Here is a 21,935-nt window from a genome sequence, read left to right on the forward strand (position 1 = left end):
AGTATTCAATTAAGGGCTTTACTTTCTCTCACTCACCATCTCCGCTCTCTCCATTTCTATTGGCTCTCTCTCTCACTCAGTCTTGACAAATGACCAACCATCTCGGTTTGTCTAATTTCTCTCCTATCCTCCCCTTTTTTCATGTCTCTTTTTGACATTTGACTTACTCTGTCAAACGGGAGAGAGTTTTGGGGGTTATGTAAACTCTTCCCCCAGAGTTGGCCCGCAGTGTTGGAATAAGGTTGAGGTAATTTTCGCTAATGTTTAGCTGGGAGCGCCAGAGGAGCTCCCGCAGAGCAAAGAGGAATGTCTGCTCAGAGAGGAATGCTCTGGCGGGACATCTAACTGGCACCGGAACCTAGCCAGTCCAACTGGGCTGCAAGGGTTTCCTCTGGTCGGTCTTCTCGTGTCCATCTCACCAATGATACATGCACTCTTACTTTCTGTCTCTGGCTTATGCCTCAGGGCTCTGACCTTCCTTCCTTGGTCTTACACACACACACGAACATTTTCTCACACTCACTTGTCTCTCCGCAGTTGAGATTTTATGTGAAAATTTAACCTTGAATGAATCCCTTCAATTCTCATCCCCCTCTTTTCTCTCGCTCACCCTCTCCACCTCTCTCCCTCTGTCTCCCCTCTCAGAGATCATAGAGAAGGCAGGAGAGGAGGGTATTCCTGACCTGGTGACGGTCATGAGAAACTTGTCCTCAGAGAGCATCCCCAACCTGCCACCAGGGGGAGGCCTCGCCAGCAAGAAGAGCCTGCGCCTCCCTCTACTGTTACTCTATAGTGTTTAGTCTAGTTTCTAGTGTCTAGTCTCTAGTCTATAGACCTTTTCAACTGTCAAAACAATAACACATTCTATATGCACACGCAACCAAGAGGTTCCCCAGTAAAACATCCGGCGCTGCAGTAGTTTGCTTGCACAAAATGACGTGTTTTGTATTTCTTGATCCAACTAAAAAACGTAACTTGCTACCATAACCACTAAACAAAGTCAATTCATGTTTATTTCCTTTTTATTTCCCACTTATCTGTTTACTCATCCGTTTTGCTCTGGTGTGTTGGCTACATTTGGGTAGCACAGGAAATAACCACACAGCTAGGTGATGTGAAGGTAGAGTAGAGTCAGTTTACCTGTTAGATATATTATTGGCTGTCGTGAAAGAAATTAATCTAACTAAACTAAATGTAGGTAGCATACTAGTCCAATGTTGACGGCCACATGTTTAAATCAAAAGTTAGCTAGCAGAAGTCATTATCCCACTATCAATCTCTCTCCCCCTATACCAATCTGTTCTTCTAGCTCTTTGTCTGCTTTATTTTACCTAGGTGTATTGCCTCATTGTTTTGATTAAGAAACATAGCGTGGTTTTAATGAACCGGTAGCTAGTACTAGTCATGTATTATTTACCTCACATTACGAGACCTCGCTAGTGGTTTGTTTACGTGTAGTAAAGCTATAATACAAATGCTAGCGCTGACACCTTGTGGTGATAATAATGAATGCATATAATTGCATTAGGATGATGCATAACATGAAGCAAACAAATTGCTACTTTTATTTCAAGCCAACATATATTTTTTTAATGAAATGAACCTTTAAAATAGTTCCTTTCTTACCACACGCCTGACTCTCATATTCTCTCCTAGCATGTCATCCTTAAGGCCTACCTTCATTACAAGGTAGGGCCTTTATTTTAACCATTTAATTTGGCAAAGTCATGAAGAACAAATCTCTTATTTACAATGACGGCCTAACGCCGGCCAATCCCAGACGATGCTGGGCCAAATTGTGCGCCGCCCTATGGCGGAAAATCCATTGGTCACTAATCCATTTCATGCGGCATGTACAGGAGCTGTAGAAGTTTAATCTAGTATCCTTCAACATGTTAAGCATCATTATGAAGTCTAATATGGTATCCTTCAATATGGTAGCATCATATGGGTCTAATCTGGTATCCTTCAACATGGTTAGCATCATGAGTCTAATCTGGTATCCTTCAATATGGGTTAGCATCATTATGAGTCTAATCTAGTATCCTTCAACATGGTTAGCATCATTATTGAGTCTAATATGGTATCCTTCAATATGGTTAGCATCATTATGAGTCTAATCTGGTATCCTTCAATATGGTTAGCATCATGAGTCAATCGGGTATCTTCAACATGGTTAGCATCATTATGAGTCTAATGAAAAAGAAAAACCCACACACTTCATTTTGCCAATGTCAGCCTTTATTTAGCTAATCCTGTTTTCAGTATAGAAATGACAAGCCCCATGTACAGTGTATTGTACACGCCCACGAGGCCAATACTAGTCCCTTATGTTGCATTGGGATAGCCAACAAGGCATACTAATCCTTCATATGTCTGCATTGGCACGCCAACGGGCATACTAATCCTTATGTCTGATTGGGCACGCCAACGAGGCCAATACTAATCCCTTATATGTCTGCATTGGGCACCCAACGAGGCCATCTAATCCCTTATGTCTGCATTGGGCACGCAACAAGGCCAATACTAATCCCTTCATATGTCTGCATTGGCACGCCAACGAGCAATACTAATCCCTTATGTCTGCATTGGGCATGCCAAACGAGGCCAATACTAATCCCTTCATATGTCTGCATTGGGCACGCCAACGAGGCCAATACTAATCCTTCATATGTCTGCATTGGGCACGCCAACGAGGCCAATACTAATCCCTTCATATGTTCTGCATTGGGCACGCAACGAGGCCAATGCTAATCCCTTCATATGTCTGCATTGGGCACGCCAACGAGGCCAATACTAATCCCTTCATATGTCTGCATTGGCACGCCAACGAGGCCAATACTAATCCCTTCATATGTCTGCATTGGCACGCCACGAGGCCAATACTAATCCCTTCATATGTCTGCATTGGGCACGCCAACAAGGCCATACTAATCCCTTCATAGTCTGCATTGGGCACGCCAACGAGGCCAATACTATCCCTTCATATGTCTGCATTGGGCACGCCAACGAGGCCAATGACTAATCCCTTCATATGTCTGCATTGGGCACGCCAACGAGGCCAATACTAATCCCTTCATATGTCTGCATTGGACACGCCCACGAGGCCAATACTAGTCACTTTATGTCTGCATTGTACACGCCCACGAGGCCAATACTAGTCCCTTATGTCTGCATTGTACACGCCCAGAGGCCAATACTAGTCCCGTCTTATGTCTTCATTGTACACGCCCACGAGGCCAATACTAGTCCCTTCTTATGTCTTCATTGTACACGCCCACGGCCAATTCTAATCCCTTCATATGTCTGCATTGGACACGCCCACGAGGCCAATACTAATCCCTTCATATGTCTGCATTGGACACGCCCACGAGGCCAATACTAGTCCCTTATGTCTGTATTGTACACGCCCACAGGCCAATACTAGTCCCGTCTTATGTCTGTCATTGTACACGCCCACGAGGCCAATACTAGTCCCTTCTTATGTCTTCATTGTACACGCCACGAGGCCATTCTAATCCCTTCATATGTCTTGCATTGGACACGCCACGAGGCCAATACTAATCCCTTCATATGTCTGCATTGGACACGCCCACGAGGCCAATACTAATCCCTTCATATGTCTGCATTGGACACGCCCACGAGGCCAATACTAGTCCCTTCTTATGTCTTTCATTGTACACGCCCACGAGGCCAATTCTAATCCCTTCATATGTCTGCATTGGACACGCCCACGAGGCCAATACTAATCCCTTCATATGTCTGCATTGACACGCCACGAGGCCAATACAGTCCCTTATGTCTCATTGTACACGCCCACGAGGCCAATACTAATCCCATCATATGTCTGCATTGGACACGCCCACGAGGCCAATACTTAATCCCTTCATATGTCTGCATGGACACGCCCACGAGGCCAATACTAGTCCTTCTTATGTCTTCATTGTACACGCCCACGAGGCCAATACTAATCCCTTCATATGTCTGCATTGGACACGCCCACGAGGCCAATAACTAATCCCATCATATGTCTGCATTGGCACGCCCACGAGGCCAATACTAATCCCATCATATGTCTGCATTGGACACGCCCACGAGGCCAATACTAATCCCTTCATATGTCTGCATTGTACACGCCCACGAGGCCAATACTAATCCCTTCATATGTCTGCATTGGACACGCCCACGAGGCCAATACTAATCCCTTCATATGCTGCATTGGACACGCCCACGATGCCAATACTAATCCCATCATATGTCTGCATTGGACACGCCCACGAGGCCAATACTAATCCCTTCATATGTCTGCATTGGACACGCCCACGAGGCCAATACTAATCCCTTCATATGTCTGCATTGTACACGCCCACGAGGCCAATACTAGTCCCTTATGTCTGCATTGGACACGCCCACGAGGCAATACTAATCCCATCATATGTCTGCATTGGACATGCATGCTATAAATAATCTCACATCCACTGTAAGCAATGGAACCAAAAGGGTAGAGAATGAATAGTGGAGGCAAGAGAGATCCCCTGGAGAGTGACCACAGTGAAGGGTCACTGTTACATGGCTTGCTAAGTAGCCATGTACAGTATGATTTCCGGTCCCTGTATGGCTGACCGTGATGCAAACCCTAATCCAATGACACTTGAAGCTAGCATGCCAACCACTGGAGGAGGAGGACTGTGAATGTAGCAGAATGAAGCAAATTGGTGCAAAATTGCAAGTATAAAAGCACCTGCTCTTTCCATGACATAGACTAACCAGATGAATGCAGGTGAAAGCTATGATCCCTACTGATGTCACTTGTTAAATCCACTTCAGTCAGTGTAGATGAAGGGGAGGAGACAGGTTAAAGAAAGATTTTTAAGCCTTGAGACAATTGAGACATGATTGGGTACGTGTGCCATTCAGAGGTGAATGGCAAGACAAAATATTTAGGTGCCTTTGAACTGGGTATGGTAGTAAGTGCCAGGCGCACCGGTTTGTGTCAAGAACTGTAATGTGCTGGGTTTTTCATGCTAAAACAGTTTCCTGTGTGTATCAAGAATGGTCCACCACCTAAAGGACATCCAACTAACTTGACACAACTTGGGAAGCAATGGAGTCAACATGAGCCAGCATCCCGTGGAACGCTTTCAACACCTTGTAGAGTCCCACACCCGATTAATTGAGGCTGTTCTGAGGGCAAAAGGGGGAGGGGCGTGCCAATCAATATTAGGAAGATGTAATTTTAATGTTTGAGAGAGACTGTTGGAAGAGAAGCAGAGGTGAAGAAGGAGAGGAAGAGAGGGTCAGGCATACAAGGCCCTCGCTCGTCCACCATTCGGCAAATCAGATCATGACTCCGTACTCTGATTTCTGTTTACAAGCAGAACTCAAACAGGAATTACTCATGTCTCGCTCCAATGAGAAATGGTAATCAGAATCAGGATTATGCTGTAGGACTGCTTTGCTGGTGCTTATTGGAATATGTTCAGAGACTCCGCTTTTGGCATTGACAAGCCAACCCCAGTCACCGGCTTCATTAGGGAAATGCATCGGCGACGTGTGTCCCCACAGTGAGGGTTCACTGCTTCCCCAATCAAAAGCCCTGGATTAATACAGAAGTTGGCACTAAACTAAAGGTCAGCGCTACCACACACATGGCTATCGCAGACAACCCTGATTGCTACGACTGAGGTCAGGAGCAAGTACAAGAAATCCTACTATGACCTCTGCAGAGTCATCAAACGAGGAAAAGGACAAATATAGAATAAGGTGGAAATCATATTACATAGGCTCCAACGCCCACCGCATGTGGCAGGGGTTACAGTCCTTTACGGATTACAAAGGATGACCCAGCCGTGATCTGCCCAACAGATGCCTCTCTTCCAGACAAACTCAATGCATTTTATGTACACTTAGACAATAACCGTGAATATGCCTTGCCTGAGTCTATACTCCAGTCTCTAATCTCTATTTTAGTCCCTAGTCTCATCTCTAGTCTATACTCTGGTTTGTAGTGTCTAGTCTCTATGCTCTCCAGTCTGAACACTATAGTCTCTACTGTTAGGTCCTAGTCTCTAATCTAATCTCTATAGTATCTAGACTACTCTATAGACTAGTCGGTATTCTAGCTCTAGTCTATACTCTAGTCTAGTCTCTAGTCTAGTTGTGCTTCTACTCTGTATTCTGTAGTCTTTCTAGTGTCTAATCTATAGTCTCTACTCTAGACTAAGAGACCACGGATGAGCTACTGGTGTCCCGCGGACCACTAATAATAAAATATGACTAAGGTTTAACCAGGAATGCAGAGAGACTAGACTCTACTCTATAGTCTCTAGTGTAGTCTACATCTACAGTCTCCAGTCTAGTCTCTAGTCTGTACTTTATAGTCTCTAGTCTATCGTCTCTAATCTAGTTTTGTCTCTTTTTTATTTATTTAATTTTATTTCACCTTTATTTAACCAGGTAGGCCAGTTGAGAACAAGTTCTCATTTACAACTGCGYCCTGGACAAGATAAAGCAAAACAGTGCGACACAAACAACAACACAGAGTTACACATGGGATAAACAAACGTACAGTCAATTACACAATAGAAAAATCTATATACAGTGTGTGCAAATGTAGTAAGATTAGGGAGGTAAGGCAATAAATAGGCCATAGTGGTGAAATAATTACAATTTAGCATTAACACTGGAGTGATAGATGTGCAGATGATGATGTGCAAGTAGAGATACTGGGGTGCAAAGGAGCAAAAATAAATAACAATATGGGGATGCGGTAGTTGGGTGGGCTATTTACAGATGGGCTATGTACAGGTGCAGTGATCGGTAAGCTGCTCTGACAACTGATGCTTAAAGTTAGTGAGGGAGATATGTCACCAGCTTCAGTGATTTTTGCAGTTCGTTCCAGTCATTGGCAGCAGAGAACTGGAAGGAAAGGCAGCCAAAGGAAGAGTTGGCTTTGGGGATGACCAGTGCAATATAGCTGCTGGAGCGCGTGCTACGGGTGGGTGTTGCTATGGTGACCAGTGAGCTGAGATAAGGTGGGGCTTTACCAAGCAAAGACTTATAGATGACCTGGAGCCAGTGGGTTTGGCGACGAATATGAAGCGAGGGCCAGCCAACGAGAGCATACAGGTCGCAGTGGTGGGTAGMATATTGGGCTTTGGTGACAAAATGGAGGGCACTGTGATTGACTACATCCAATTTACCTAGTAGAGTGTTGGAGGCTATTTTGTAAATGACATCGCCGAAGTCACGATGTCTCTAGTGTAGTCTCCACTCTAGTCTCTCTGCCTTCCTGGTTACACATCAGTCATTTATTTATTTTTTGTCCGCAGGCCACCAGTAGCTCATCCCTGGTCTATAGTCTGGTCTCTAGTCTCTAGTCTAAAGCCTTTGGTATCTTTGCCTTCCCAGTTACACAGCACACAGTCACATGGTGATTAGCTCCTGTGTAAATGTCCTCCTTGGGGTAAATGGTTTAGTGAAAAAAAAAAAATTCAGAAAGAATGTATCGGTCATGTAAAGGAGTAAGAGAGGGATTGATTTGACCTGTCACCCGTGTGAATTATCTTAGAGGGTGTGTTGACTTCTCTCACTGTGTGTGCACCCCTCAGACACAGTGTTATGGAAGCAGTGTACAAGCGGCTGAACCCACACAGGGAAGTGGACGGGGTGAGTATCAGGTTGCTCTTTTCTTCTTTCCTCAAATGTATTGAAGAACGTACACTGAGTTTACAAAACATTAGGAACACTTGCTCTTTCKATGACATAGACTGACCAGATGAATGCAGGTCAAAACTAGGATCCCTTATTGATGTCACTTGTTAAATCCACTACAGTCAGTGTAGATGAAGGGGAGGAGACAGGTTAAAGAAGGATTTTTAAGCCTTGAGACAATTGAGACATGAATTGTGTATGTNTTAAATCCACTACAGTCAGTGTAGATGAAGGGGAGGAGACAGGTTAAAGAAGGATTTTTAAGCCTTGAGACAATTGAGACATGAATTGTGTATGTTTGCCATTCAGAGGGTGAATGGGCAAGACAAAATATTTAAGTGCCTTTGAACGTGGTATGGAAGTAGGTGCTAGGCGCACCAGTTTAATTGAGTCAAGAACTGCAATGTTGCTGGGGATTGTCACGCTCAAGTTTCCCGTGTGTATCAAGAATGGCTACCACCCAATGAACATCCAGCCAACTTGACACAACTGTGGGAAGCATTGGAGTCAACAAGAATTTGTTCTTAACTGACTTGCCTAGTTAAATAATGGTCAATAAAAATACAGTTAAAAAAGAGTCTGACGAATTTCTGTTCTGAGGGAAGGGCAGGGGTTGCAACTCAACATTCGGGAGGTGTTCCTAATGTTTTGTCCACTGGTGTATACTGTACATGTTTAAACCTCTTTCATACCCCTGTCTTTTCTACAGTATGTTTTGCTCTGTTAAATTTATGATTTTGTCTAGCTTTCCCTGATTGATTTGTATTTCATAGAGCACAAGGCTACACTAAAGTCCCGCCTGTCTGATCAGACTTATCCGTTCTGGAGACCGGGGATGGCATAACCACAGAACTAGAATGATCACTATTTCTATGGGCACAGCCCATCATTCTATGTTATTGAATAATATCATTTTTAAGTGTCGCCCCATTTTTTTTACGCTATAGGCTAACCTTCAGAAAGTATTCAGACCCGTTTTCCACATTTTGTTATGTTACAGCCTTATTCTAAATTTGATTAAATAGTTTTTTTCCCCTCATCAATTTACACATGACAAAGCACAAACAGATTTTTAGAAATGTATGCTTATTTATTAAAAACAAGAAACCGATATCACATTTCCATATTTATTCAGACCCTTTTCTCAGTACCTTGTTGATTCACCTTAGGCAGCAATTACAGCATTGAGTTGTCTTGGGTATGCCCCTACAAGCTTGGCAAACCTGTATTTGGGGAGATTCTCCCATTTTTCTCTGCAGATCCTCTCAAGCTCTGTCAGGTTGGATGGGGAGCATCGCTGCACAGCTATTTTCAGGTCTCTCCAGAGATGTTTGATCGGGTTCAAGTCCGGGCTCTGGCTGGGCCACTCAAGGACATTCAGAGATTTGTCCCGAACCCCCTCCTGCGTTGTCATGGCTGTGTGCTTAGGGTTGTTGTCCTGTTGGAAGGTAAACCTTCGTCCCAGTCTGAGGTCCTGAGTGCTCTGGGCAGGTTTTCATCAAGGATCTAGGTGACTTTTGGCAAACTCAGTGGGCTGTCATGTGCCTTTGACTCTACCATAAAGGCCTGATTTGGTGGAGAGCTGCAGAGATGGTTCTCCTTCTGGAAGGTTCTCCCATCTCCACAGAGGAACTCTAGAGCTCTGTCAGTGACCATCAGGTTCTTGGTCACCTCCCTGACCAAGGCCCTTCTCCCCTGAATGGCTCAGTTTGGCTAAGCAGCCAGCTCTAGCAAGAGTCTTGGTGGTTCCAAACGTCTTCCATTTAAGAATGGTGGAGGCCACTGTGTTTTTGGAGACCTTCAAAGCTGCAGACATTTTTTGGTACCCTTCCCCAGATCTGTGTCTCAACACAATCCCGTCTCGGAGCTTTGCGGACAATTCCTTCGACCTCATGGCTTGGTTTTTGCTCTGACATGCACTGTCAACTGTCGGATCTTATATAGACAGGTGTGTGCCTTTCCAAATCATGTCCAATCAATTGCATTTACCACAGGTAAACTCCAATCAAGTTGTAGAAACATCTCAAGGATGATCTAGGGAAACGGGATGCACCTGACCTCAATTTCGAGTCTCATAGCAAAGGGTCTGAATACTTAAGCACATTAATCTGCTTTACAACTGGTATAGAGCCAAACTGGCATTCATAAGCTGCAAGGTATTTTTGTTTTTTATTTTAAATGAATTTGCACCACAAAAAAAACAGTTTTAGCTTTGTCATTATGAGGTATTGTGTGTAGATTGTGGATAAAAAAAAAAGGTAATCCATTTTAGAATAAGTCAGCAAAGTAACAAGATGTGGAAAAAGTAAAGTGGTCCGAATTTCCCGGCGGCTTCCACCTTGTGTCACCGTAATGCCCCCTAAAAAATCCATGCCTTTTGCGGCCAGCGTGTCCGTTGTGCCCTTGGGCTGAATATAATAGGCTAATTGTAATTCCCGTCTGCCGTGCTCCGAAGCACCTCACTCAAAAGACTCTCTCAGATACAGCCAATGCGTGTCACGTGACTGGGTCCTTCTCACAGGCATTTCAGCTAAGAAGTAGGCTACAAGTGAATGAACATAGACACATTGGGGACGCAACTGCACTCTTATGGAATTTGGAGGCACATATTGAAGATGTCAGAACTTTCTACATTTACTTTCCTTCAGCCAACAAGATGAGTAGGCTTAATGAACAGCAAAAGCACTAGCCTATGTCAATCTACTATCCCCCATAGAACAAAAGTTGACCTATTCTATTGGTCAACTTGTCATTCTGTGTAATAGATGAATATTCCAAACATACTCTGGGACAGTTGTGGGATGTGCTATAGCCCAAATTAATACAATCACCCGCATTAAAACAACGTTTAAAAGCTATTTAAGGTTGATTGTTTAGCTTAAAATGTTGATAAACTAATGTGCAAAAATGACCTATTATAAGCGCAGCAATGCACACACGAGAGTAGGCAATAATCGAGAATGTTCCAAAATGCAATTAATTAGCAGGAAAACACTTTTCTCCAACGTGACCACAAATGCGATAATGCATGTAATGCTTTTATTATCAAGGTGCATTTTTATGGTGAAGATTATCTTCCCAAACGTGAAACACACTCGCAGCTTATGAATGCCAGTTRGGCTCTATACCAGTTGTAAAGCAGATTAATGTGCTTAATTTTAAGAAGTTATTTGGCCACTTTAATTGTGATACAAACCTTATCAAAACATATAGGCCTATGGGCTAGGCTACATGAGGTGTGCGACTATGATTTGAAGAAGTCGCCAAAAAAKAGACGTGCTGTTTCTTGCCTTAATGCACAAYCTGGGCATCATTCACAAGTGATAGGCTAATATTGTCACCCATCAGGCTATTCTTGATTTTAATCTTGTCTTTACATATACTAAATAATGTGTGATATTAGTTTAGATTTAGAATGGACCATTATCATGCACCTGTCTSGAAACAGGGACAGCAGAAAAATACATGTCAACTATGCACTTAAATAGAGAATGGAGGACGCTTTTCCCGTGGTTCCTTTTCATGCCATCCAGGTAGGCTTATACACCTGTTGTAAAGAAAAGCAATGTTCCTAATATTAGGAAAGTTGATAAATAAATATAGTGGGATAGCCATCAAAACTCTGTTTTCTCACACAATTGCATAGCCTATAGAAATGTGGCGCAACATGAGCTTGTGCTCAATTTAGATTTCCAATTACATTTGCATTGATGTCCGAGTGATTAGAGGGACGATGGAGTGCTGAGTAGCKCKGTCAGCAAGTTTGGTAGGCTACTAATGAGTATTAGCAGCATCAGAGCTTGGAGAAGCCTAGTTACCGTGACTAAACGGTCACGTGGAATTTGACTGCCGTCATGGCAGTAATACGGTCACCGTAACAGCCCTATGGATTTACACACATTCAAAACACAAGTGTGCGCATCTCCTCAGATAATCTCGTACTTTACACCCTCTTGATAGACAATACGGTTTGCTGCAAGTGTAAACTTGTAGATCTGTGTTCACTGATTAATGCGGCCCTCCTGTATCATTGGGTAAGTTCACACATAGAAATACATAGCTACAGTACTGATGCTCTCCCTTACCCTTTTAACTATTTGCTCAGTAGTTTCGCCTTTAGGTAAAGTGTTCAAACTGGAACATTCTTGATCTGACTTGTTTTATTGGCTGCCTCCTTGGGGGATGTGGCAGAGGTGATTGTCGAGCACTTCAGGAGAGGTGCTTATCTGAGTTCTAGGGAGCGATCTCACTTGTTTCCCTTGAGTGGAGGGGAGTTGGTTTTGTTGTGCAGGTGGCCATTGTGGATTGGTCTAACAAAAACAAGCCAGGACTGTCTAATGAGGAGTCTGTCGTTAGGTATTATGGATTTAGTAGTCATGACGTTACTCACAATGTCAATTCTCTTGCTTTGCCTTTCCTCTCTGCTCACTTTCTCCATCTCTCTCTCTGTCCCACAGAATGGAGTAGACCTTGAGGACCCCTGGTAGCAACCCAGCAGAACTGCCTGTTCCCACACCAGGACTCCTTTATACACAAGACATCTTTCATCACTTTGTTTCCCTTTTATTTTTCCTACGATACCAAGAGATCAATTGGACCATGAATGCAGATTTGAAACTCTCAACACACACAACGCAAAGGATTGCAAACCATTTTAGATGTTTTTTAAAGGGGGGAAAAGGACGACTGCAATGGTAGAATAAAACATTTAAACAAAATCTATTCTAGAGAAATTAAGAGCGTTTTTCCCCTTTTTCCGCTTTTTTGTTTTTGTGGATTGATGAAGAGCCTTAGCCTTAGTTGGGACATGTACACTCTGTGGTGCCTTTTTCCCCCAACGCTGTTAACTGACCTGGCCCCAGCCCTGCTTCTGGACACAAGGGGCCCTACAGGGGACTACCACTGGGTCAGGGAATCACTGGCCTGTGTCTGCCTGGCTGGACATTGCTACTGGTATCGCAGATAGACAAACGCAATGTGCAAACATGTGGACAGGAGTGTCTGATTGCATTACTTATGTGGAAGGGTTTGGAGACGGACTGCTGGTGCGGGAGGGTTTGGAGACGGACTGCTGGTGCGGGAGGGTTTGGAGACGGACTGCTGGTGCGGGAGGGTTTGGAGACGGACTACTTTTTGCACCCTTTTTTCTTTTCTCTCCAACCAACAAAAAACCCACGGAGAGACAGCTAATGTTGAGACACTGCTTCAACCTGCAATCATGTCACTTCTCTGTCCATAAGCTTTCTAGCCTGCTGTTGATCAAGAAAAATGGAAAATGTATATAAAATCTTGAATATTTTGATTTACGTAAACAAATGTAATCCATGGTGTCAGATGTGGCCTACTGTGTGTAAATATGAGACACATGGCACATGGGGAGACACATGGGGAGATGTCTGATATGATGTGACGTCTACACCTGGCTAAGGGGATTCTAACTGCCCACCAATGCTTCACTACTCATTTCTACTTGCATCTTTCTCCTTATTCATTTATCTTATTTTCTGTCTTTCCTCAACCTCTCCTTAAAATACAGAGACTTGCAACACCTGGCCTTTTAATTTCTCTCAGACGATATTGTAGTGTTTTATTTGTTTTTTTTTCATTTAGCAATTGTACATTTCTAGGCAATGAGTTCACCTTTTTGTATTTTCATTTTCAAATGCTGTGGAATAGTGTAATATGGTTGTTACCTTCTATTCTCAAAATGTCTATAAATTGGTTGTATAAAAAAAGTGTTAAAAGGAGAAGTCTAAGGATGATTTAGCGTGTCAGTGAGATTAGAGGGGTGAGGTGGATCCCTGCCTGGGCTTCTGATTTAACAATGATCTAGTATACAAGCCGTGGCTGCCATATGACTTTTAGGTACTTGCATGTTGTGTGTGGTTGTATTTTTACAATAACATTGGGGGGGGGGTCATTACTCCTGGGAAATGGGTATGTTTAAGCTATAGCAGACACTGGGTTAAGGTGGTGGAGGGCTGCTTTGAATGTAATTCAACTTCACACTACACTGCTGAGCAGAGTAGGGGCTACAGACTCTTTCCTCCCCCTGGTCATTTGATGGCAAAACTTGCCTTGGCATTCAGTTTTCATTGTGTTTCATTGGAATATGTATAGAATGTCCCACATGGGATTATATTAATAAAATGTTTATTCTCCCTCAACTTCCTCCCCCGATCACTACTAACTATAACGATTGAAAAATGAGAATGATTCTGATGTTTTGGGGGCTGGATTTGATTTGAGTAATTTAGTGCCAATGTCATTCATCCTGATTTTCCTTTTATGTTTTTTGTATATCTACAAGTATTGATCTAAAGAATGATCTAATTTCCACATTTTATTTATTCCAGATTTTAGCCTSTATTTGAGAATGGTATGAGATTATGATGATGTGTGTAGGCGTGGCAGCCCCGCTCCCTCTTCAGGGTCAGCTGAGTGACGAGGGTCGTGACGGGTTCAGGGGTCGATTCTGAGTTTTCACCATACCTCCTTGTACTGATAGTTCCCAGTATAACATTGTGATGTTTCGGACCATATCGTGAGAATAATCTTCAATAAAGGATGGATACATTTAGATGTCATTATTATACTCTCCGTGTTAACTTTCAGTCCTGCTGGGRGCTCGCACATACAGTCGTGGCCAAAAGTTTTGAGAATGACACAAATATTAATTGTCAAAGTCTGCTGCCTCAGTTTGTATATAGGTATAATACGTATAAATTGAAGGTAAAAGCAGAAGTGTTTATTAGTTTACTCCAATTGGGGGATCGGTGGTAGGGTTTACCCCAAAAATATGGGGGATTGGAAATGATGCAGACAATTACATTGGAAGCAACATTCTTTCCGCAATATTAAGCTGATCCACCCCTTAAAAAAATAAAAAGTCCCTCTTTGCCATGCAAATGAACTGAATCCCCAAAGAAACATTTCCACTGCATTTCAGCCCTGCCACAAAAGGACCAGCTGACATCATGTCAGTGATTCTCTTGTTAACACAGGTGTGAGTGTTGACGAGGACAAGGCTGGAGATCACTCTGTCATGCTGATTGAGTTCGAATAACAGACTGTAAGCTTCAAAAGGAGGGTGGTGCTTGGAATCATTGATCTTCCTCTGTCAACCGTGGTTACCTGCAAGGAAACACGTGCCGTCATGATAGCTTTGAAGGCAAGGATATTGCTGCTAGTAAGATTGCACCTAAATCACTTTCTTAATCACTCTCAATCAGATATAGTAAAAACTGCAGATATTTCTCTCCGCCCCATGGCAAAATGAATTACAGGAAATTACTTCTAAACTTTTTTTCTCTCCGCTGTCAAGAGGGGGACCTAGAGGTCTTCACGGGTCCAGGTGCAACCAATATTCGCGATGCCCGGTCAGGTCTGAAATTGTAACTTGTCCCTCTGGTCTGGGTCAGGTCCTGTTTCATTGTCCACAGGTCTATGTAACTACAGCTGATAGACCCGACTGGAGAAAAGGTTAGTGGCGTTCCAATATGGCATCTGGAGTATGGGCGAGTGGGTGTGTCAATCACTCAATAGGTTCAACTGTTTTGACAACATTATTTTCTAATGTTTCTTACCATGCAACTACCGTACAATGAGCTACTGTACCACAAGAGTTTGTACTATTGTTCTGAAACCAGAGGATGATTCAGTCGTATTTCACTGTTAGTTTTACACAKATACTTTGTAAATGTCCAGTTGTAAAACTGACAATTGTTTATTTTTGATTAAAAGTATTGATGTTGGGTGTACTGTTGCTAAATGCATCGTGTGCTTACTGTGACTCACCCCGATACTAGGTAGCTCCTTCCCACGCCGTTGCCGGACAATAGTGATTGTCAAGCGGGTGCGATGGGCACTGTGTCCCGATGTTGCTGTTCATGCCCTCCCCATTGAGTAGACTGTATGATGCATGCACAAGGAGACGTCTAGATGGTTATCAATGTTGGTTATTTCTTGTGTAGGCTGCTATCCTACTTGAAATAAAATCATGGGAGGTGAAAAAATGGCCACCGTAGCTACTGCCGGCGACACGACCATGATGTATGACGGTCAGGTCTCAGGTCGGTAGGCATGTCCATACAACACRGGTGCACTGGTCGCCGGCTTATCGACTCGTCATGCAGCCCAATCAGCCACGCAAAAACGGTCTTGAAGTGACAACAAATCTGCCCAATTAGCTGATTCGCTTTCCATACATCACCATATTGGGCTGCAGCTACCCTTTGTTGCCTGAATTTGTGTCATTGGTCCAATCAGGTCTGGTATGGGTCGGTCTAGGTTGAGTTGTCCTCGGGTCCATTCGTGTTTGGGTCTGACTGTCCTCTGGTCCGTTTGGTTCTGACTCCCACTTTGTGGACCTGTGAAGACCTKTAGGGGGGCAGCTAAAATGTTTTGCTTGCAAGGTGGCTAGGGCTGGCTTAGACTGCATACAGTGGGGAGAACAAGTATTTGATACACTGCCAATGTTGCAGGTTTTCCTACTTACAAAGCATGTAGAGGTCTGTAATTTTTATCATAGGTACACTTCAACTGTGAGAGACGGAATATAAAACAAAAATCCAGAAAATCACATTGTATGATTTTTAAGTAATTCATTTGCATTTTATGGAACACAAATCTTAACAAAGGCTGTGAACAAATCCCAATCCAGGGATAATGAGCCTTCATTGGATTCTGCGTCAAGTAGAGGAACTGTTTCATGTCTATCTACTCACCAGATACAGGGTGGCCATTGAGGTGTGTGTAGATTGCTTCCTGAGGTCTTTCCACGTACATGTGTAGCCCGGCTCCAGGCACTCTGTTTTCTACTCTGTAGGCTGTGAGCAGCTTGGAGAGGTAGTGCTGTGGAATATACACACCCGCACAGTTTAAAAGTTGATTGTACATTTTGTGTATTATTTTATGGTACTGTGTTAATGTGTATAGTAAGGTTTATTAGCTCASCTGAGGTGTGATGCTATGACAGCGGCAGTAGGAGGCGATAGTATCCCTTTGATAGAGGTCTGACGAGGTCCCCCCCATTCCCCCCTCTCATCCAGCGTCAGGGGCAGACAAAAGGTTKTTGCGTAGTTCCCAGCACATCAAGGAATGGAGCCTGGAGACAGAAGAGATCCCCTAATCAGTGACTTGTGAGGGCCTAATCCTTACTCAAGATAAGTGGCTGTACTGTAACTTGAACGTCCCTGTTAATCATGCATTGATGTCAATGGGGGATTTGCGCGGAAATTCAACTTACACACAAGTTAGGATTCAGGCCTGAGAGAGGAGGGAAAATAGGGGTGGGAATGTTCTGTACTGTAATGCACTGTACTGCACTGGATTACACATGGATATGGCCTTGGATTTGGGGAAAGAGCTGCATGTGTATTTATAAAAATAAAAAAATCACCTTTTTAACCAGGTAGGCCAGTTGAGAACAAGTTCTCATTTACAACTGTGACCTGGCCAAGATAGAGCAAAGCAGTGCGACACAAACAACACAGAGTTACACATGGGATAAACAAGCATATAGTCAATAACACAATAGAAAAGTCTATATACAGTGTGTGCAAATGAGGTAAGGCAATAAATAGGCCATAGTGGCGAAGTGTCAGTCAAATGACTACTTTGTTCAACCAGTGTTAGTTATTTAGTAACCTTACCAAAACAACAAGCACAATTTTAAATCACATCAACTTTTACAGCTGTGCCATCATAGGTTTGGACAATGATTTTCTCTATGAACTTGAACTCAGACAAATCAAAATTCATGAATTCAAACACAGACTGTGCATCTCGCCCACTTGACACATCAAAGTAGCTCAAGAAACGATCCTGAATAAAGCCCACATACCTGACGATAACTGACAACTGCAAGCAGACTGGTGGCACCATAGGTCCCAGAGCGGTGGGGCAATTTTTACCCCCTGGGGCCTGGAGTTTTTCCTTATACGTTAACCAAACTACTCTGGACCCTATACGGTATGACGGTGATTAATCAGTTGTAAAAAGGTTTCAACTCCTAAAAAAAAAACCTGGGGGGGATGAAAACCCTTTCAAACTGCAGCTACCTTATAWTTGTTGATATAAATTATATTTAGACTAGATTAGGAGGGGGGATTTCTTCTACCCAGACACATAGACAACAACTGATAGACAATAGAACTCACAGGGCTGCTTGCTTTGTGTGTTTGCATCATGCAAGCCTATGCAACTGTTGACCTTACAAAAAATGTACTCACATCTGTATCCACTATTATGTTGATTCATTAATTCCAGTTAATAATTTTGGATTAAAAACATAGGCAGCCCAATTTTGAATATAAACTAAATTTGATCACATTCACATTTTCTCCTGACACACAAATGACTATAAATACATAACGTTACCAATTAGTTTACCCTGACCAGATGGACAGGGCGCATAGGCTATATGCAGCTGCTCTTAATAGCCTACAGTTGATCAGACTGAAAAATAGTATTGTTTTTGTCCCATACAGCGAGTCAGATTTGTAACGTTTAGCTGTAGCCTAGGCTGCTGCAACATTTATATCAGAAGTTTTTGCTTGTGTCTGTCCGGAGTGATTATGTGTCATCTTTGCTAAATAAGAAAACTGCACACTCGCGCTGGTAGCTAGCTAGCTATTGAAGTTAGCACGGCAAATTTAAATAAATTGCACTAACTGGACACAAAAATAAAGTTCTAAAACCAAGAAAACTATTCGTAATATACCTCCTACCTCCTGTAATTTCAAAAAAACTAAGTTGAATTGAATAATATCCCAAAAATGCTCAACTATCACTTTTCACTCTTAATCTCTATCCAACAATGTCACCAAGCTTCTCAACACATAGAACCCACATAATGCTCCATGGCACAATCCCAAAACAACTCACTAGGTTAATTCTCTGATCSTAATTCTATGATTGGATGGACAGTTCAGATCATACTGCAAAAGCTTTGATTGGTTGGAGGACGTCCTCCGGAAGTGGTCGTAATTACCATGTATGTCTATGGAAGGGGGTGAGGCCTACGAGCCTCCTAGGTTTTGTATTGAAGTCAATGTAGCCAGATGAGGACGGAAGCTAGCTGTCCTCCGACTACACCATGGTGCTACCCCAGACAGTGCTGTTGAAGTTACTGTAGACATTCATTGCAAAACAGGGTGTTTTAATCAATTATTTGGTGACATATGAATGTATTTAATATAGTTTTATCTAAAAACTATTCACAACTGGCAGCTTCATTAAATAGTACCCGCAAAACACCAGTCTCAACGTCAACAGCAAAGAGGCGACTCCGGGATGCTGGCCTTCGAGGCAGAGTTGCAAAGAAAAAGCCATATCTCAGACTGGTCAATAAAAATAAAATATTAATATGGGAAAAAGAACACAGACACTGGACAGAGGAACCCACAAATGCTGATGCCTCAGATACTCAACTAGTCTAAAGAAGGCCAGTTTTATTGCTTCTTTAATCAGGACAACAMTTTTCAGCTGTGCTAACATAATTGCAAAAGGGTTTTCGAATGATCAATTAGCCTTTTAAAATGAGTAACTTGGATTAGCTAACACAACGTGCCATTGGAACACAGGAGTGATGGTTTCTGATAATGGGCCTATGTAGCCTATGTAGATATTTCATAAAAAATCTGCTGTTTCCAGCTACAATAGTCATTTACAACATTAACAATGTCTACACTGTATTTCTGATCAATTTGATGTTATTTTAATGGACAAAAAATGTGCTTTTCAAAAACAAGTACATTTCTAAGTGACCCCAAACTTTTGAAGTGTAAGTGTACGGAAGTAGCAGGCTTTCTTTAGCAGCACTGGAGCATTTTACTGGCTAATGACCGTTAGAGCACTGTATTTGTCCTTTTCTGTGAATAAACAGAGCCATAATCGGTTTATGAGAGAGTGTAGATTCATATTTGCTTTTGCCCAAGACAGGATGAAAGGGAAGTTGGCAGGTGGACCAGAAAAGTATAAACATCATGAATCGGCAACTCCGTCTTTGCCAGAAATGAAAGAAACTGAGCTCATTACGAATACGAACCACCTATCCAATTGAGACCCTAGCTGTGGAACCAACGTGGCTCGTGCTCGATGGACTCTCCTACGACAGGTAAAACAATCGTCACATTTGCGATAGGTTTGTTATCAACTGACAATCAATTTTGCATTGCACCTAGGCTAGCTACTTTAGTTACTGTTAGCTAGCTAATATCATTGCACCATTAGCTATACCAGCTTTAGCTTAGATACATTTGTCAGTCATTTACCATTCATCATATACCTATTTGTTTGTACAGTAACGTGGAACTGAGGGTATACCTACAATGGCTTATGCCTTGGGCTTATGGCTTGGGGGTAAAAACTGTTGAGAAGCCTTTTTGTCCTAGACTTGGCACTCCGGTACCGCTTGCCATGCGGTAGTAAAGAGAACAGTCTATGACTGGGGTGGCTGGGGTCNTTTGGACACCCCTTCCCCCCCCAGTAAATGTCGATATGTCCCTTATGTTTGAGGTGAAACAGTTTTCATGGGCACATAGATATAAAATAATAAATGCAATTGAAAAATCGAATACTTCTAACTGAAAGAGTCACCTTACCTTGATACTTAACCCAAATTGATACTGTCATTAACGTGCATACTACTTGTTGGATGCGCATTTGTTGTCGAGCTGTGTAGATGAATTATACCATGATATTTTCACACGTCACCATCTGATCCAGGAAGGAATTTTCTGAATGACAGTCAAGTGACGAACAGCTGTTGTGATAGCACATGCAATGCAACAACAACTCAAGTGCTCGAAAAAAGATTTTTGCGAGGAACGGCCAGAATATTTTTGTCGTCTCATTCGTTATGCAGGTGAATACAGTTCTGCCTAGATCCACGTTGGATCTAATATCCCTTGCTAATTGAGGTCGATCGTCTGTCTCCTTAGATTTAACAGAGAAAGCAGCAAGGTAATGAGTCATATTTTCGTGCCTCGGATTGGACATCGAGTCTACTGTGCGCAAGTGTGTAGGATAGGCTATTGCGCAAAACCAACGCTCTTCCTATTAATTATTCTGGATATAAGGACAACAAATGACATAGCCCAGTGGGCTTACTCACACTATGATCTGGTAATGAAATAACATGACAAATACATTGTTTTCCATGTTACACAATACAAGGGGCTTGAAGTAGCCTGCTTGAATTTGGAGTTTAGAAATTGAAGTGCTAGATTGTTTTTGTTTTTGTTTCAACCATTTTGAAATGTTGAACCAAATTTCACACATTGGTCCCATTTATTTATAGGAAGACCCATATATGCTGTGTGTACACAAAATATTATGAACACCTGCTGTTTCCACGAAACAGACTGACCAGGTGAATCCAGGTGAAAGCTATGATCCCTTATCATGACACTTGTTAAATCCACTTCAGTCACAAATTGAGGCTGTTCTGAGGGCACCTTTCAAACTCATCAAAACAATCCAGGTCCTCTCCTAATGGTCATCAAGTAAACAACAGTGGAGTCTCCACAGCCTTCACCAAAGTGATGCAACAGTTGCCGTGGTTATTGATGTTTACTCATCTGCTTTAGTGGCCAGGTTACTCATTATCGCTAAGTGGTTACCATGGTTAAGCTTTTACAACTGGACACACAGAGTCATAGAGCCCAAAGTGCAGGAGACGGACAGGGACCATGAGCAACCAGTGGATGTGTCAGTGTTTCATCTACTGATAAGTGACTAGTTGTGTAAAAGTACATTGTGGTCCTTTGTTATGAAACCGAGTGGACATTATACTGGACATGACATGAGTTACAAACAAATACATTCATGTTGAAATAACTTTGTATGAGCTACACTGAGTGGACAAAACATTAGGAACACCCTTCTAGCATTGAGTTGCACCCCCACCTTCTTTTTGCCCTCAGAACAGCCTCAAGTCGTCGGGGAAAGGACTCTACAAGGTGTCGAAAGCATTCCACAGGGATGCTGGCCCATGTTAATTCCAATGCTTCCCACAGTTGTGTCAAGTTGGCTGGATGTCCTATGGGTGGTGGACCATTCTTGATACACACGGGAAACTGTTGCACGTGGAGAAACCCAGCAGCGTTGCAGTTCTTGACACAAACCGATGCGCCTGGCACCTACTACCATACCCCGTTCAAAGGAACTTAAATATTTTGTCTTGTCCATTCACCCTCTAAATGGCACACATACACAAT

The 21,935-nt window shown here is 42.7% G+C and overlaps 1 protein-coding gene and 1 long non-coding RNA gene across 6 annotated transcripts in view; one reads left to right on the plus strand and one right to left on the minus strand.

Moving 5' to 3' along the window:
- Window positions 1–14,300, plus strand: part of LOC111978093 (protein phosphatase 1B) — a 58,590-nt gene extending 44,290 nt beyond the window's left edge. For 4 of the 5 annotated variants that reach the window (XM_024007897.2, XM_070448675.1, XM_070448676.1 and 1 more), the window contains 2 exons: window positions 7,611–7,668; window positions 12,171–14,300. In XM_024007897.2, the coding sequence (XP_023863665.1) occupies window positions 7,611–7,668; window positions 12,171–12,200 (88 nt within the window). In that variant the 3' untranslated portion in view covers window positions 12,201–14,300. The remainder of the gene's footprint in view (window positions 1–7,610; window positions 7,669–12,170) is intronic. The other variant, XM_070448677.1, reaches the window with a different exon arrangement.
- The window catches only part of LOC139029190 (uncharacterized), a 980,011-nt gene that overhangs the window by 416,318 nt on the left and 541,758 nt on the right, over window positions 1–21,935 (minus strand). The window lies entirely within an intron of this gene.

Source organism: Salvelinus sp. IW2-2015, linkage group LG18, assembly GCF_002910315.2.
Source record: "Salvelinus sp. IW2-2015 linkage group LG18, ASM291031v2, whole genome shotgun sequence".
Classification (NCBI taxonomy): domain Eukaryota; kingdom Metazoa; phylum Chordata; class Actinopteri; order Salmoniformes; family Salmonidae; genus Salvelinus; species Salvelinus sp. IW2-2015.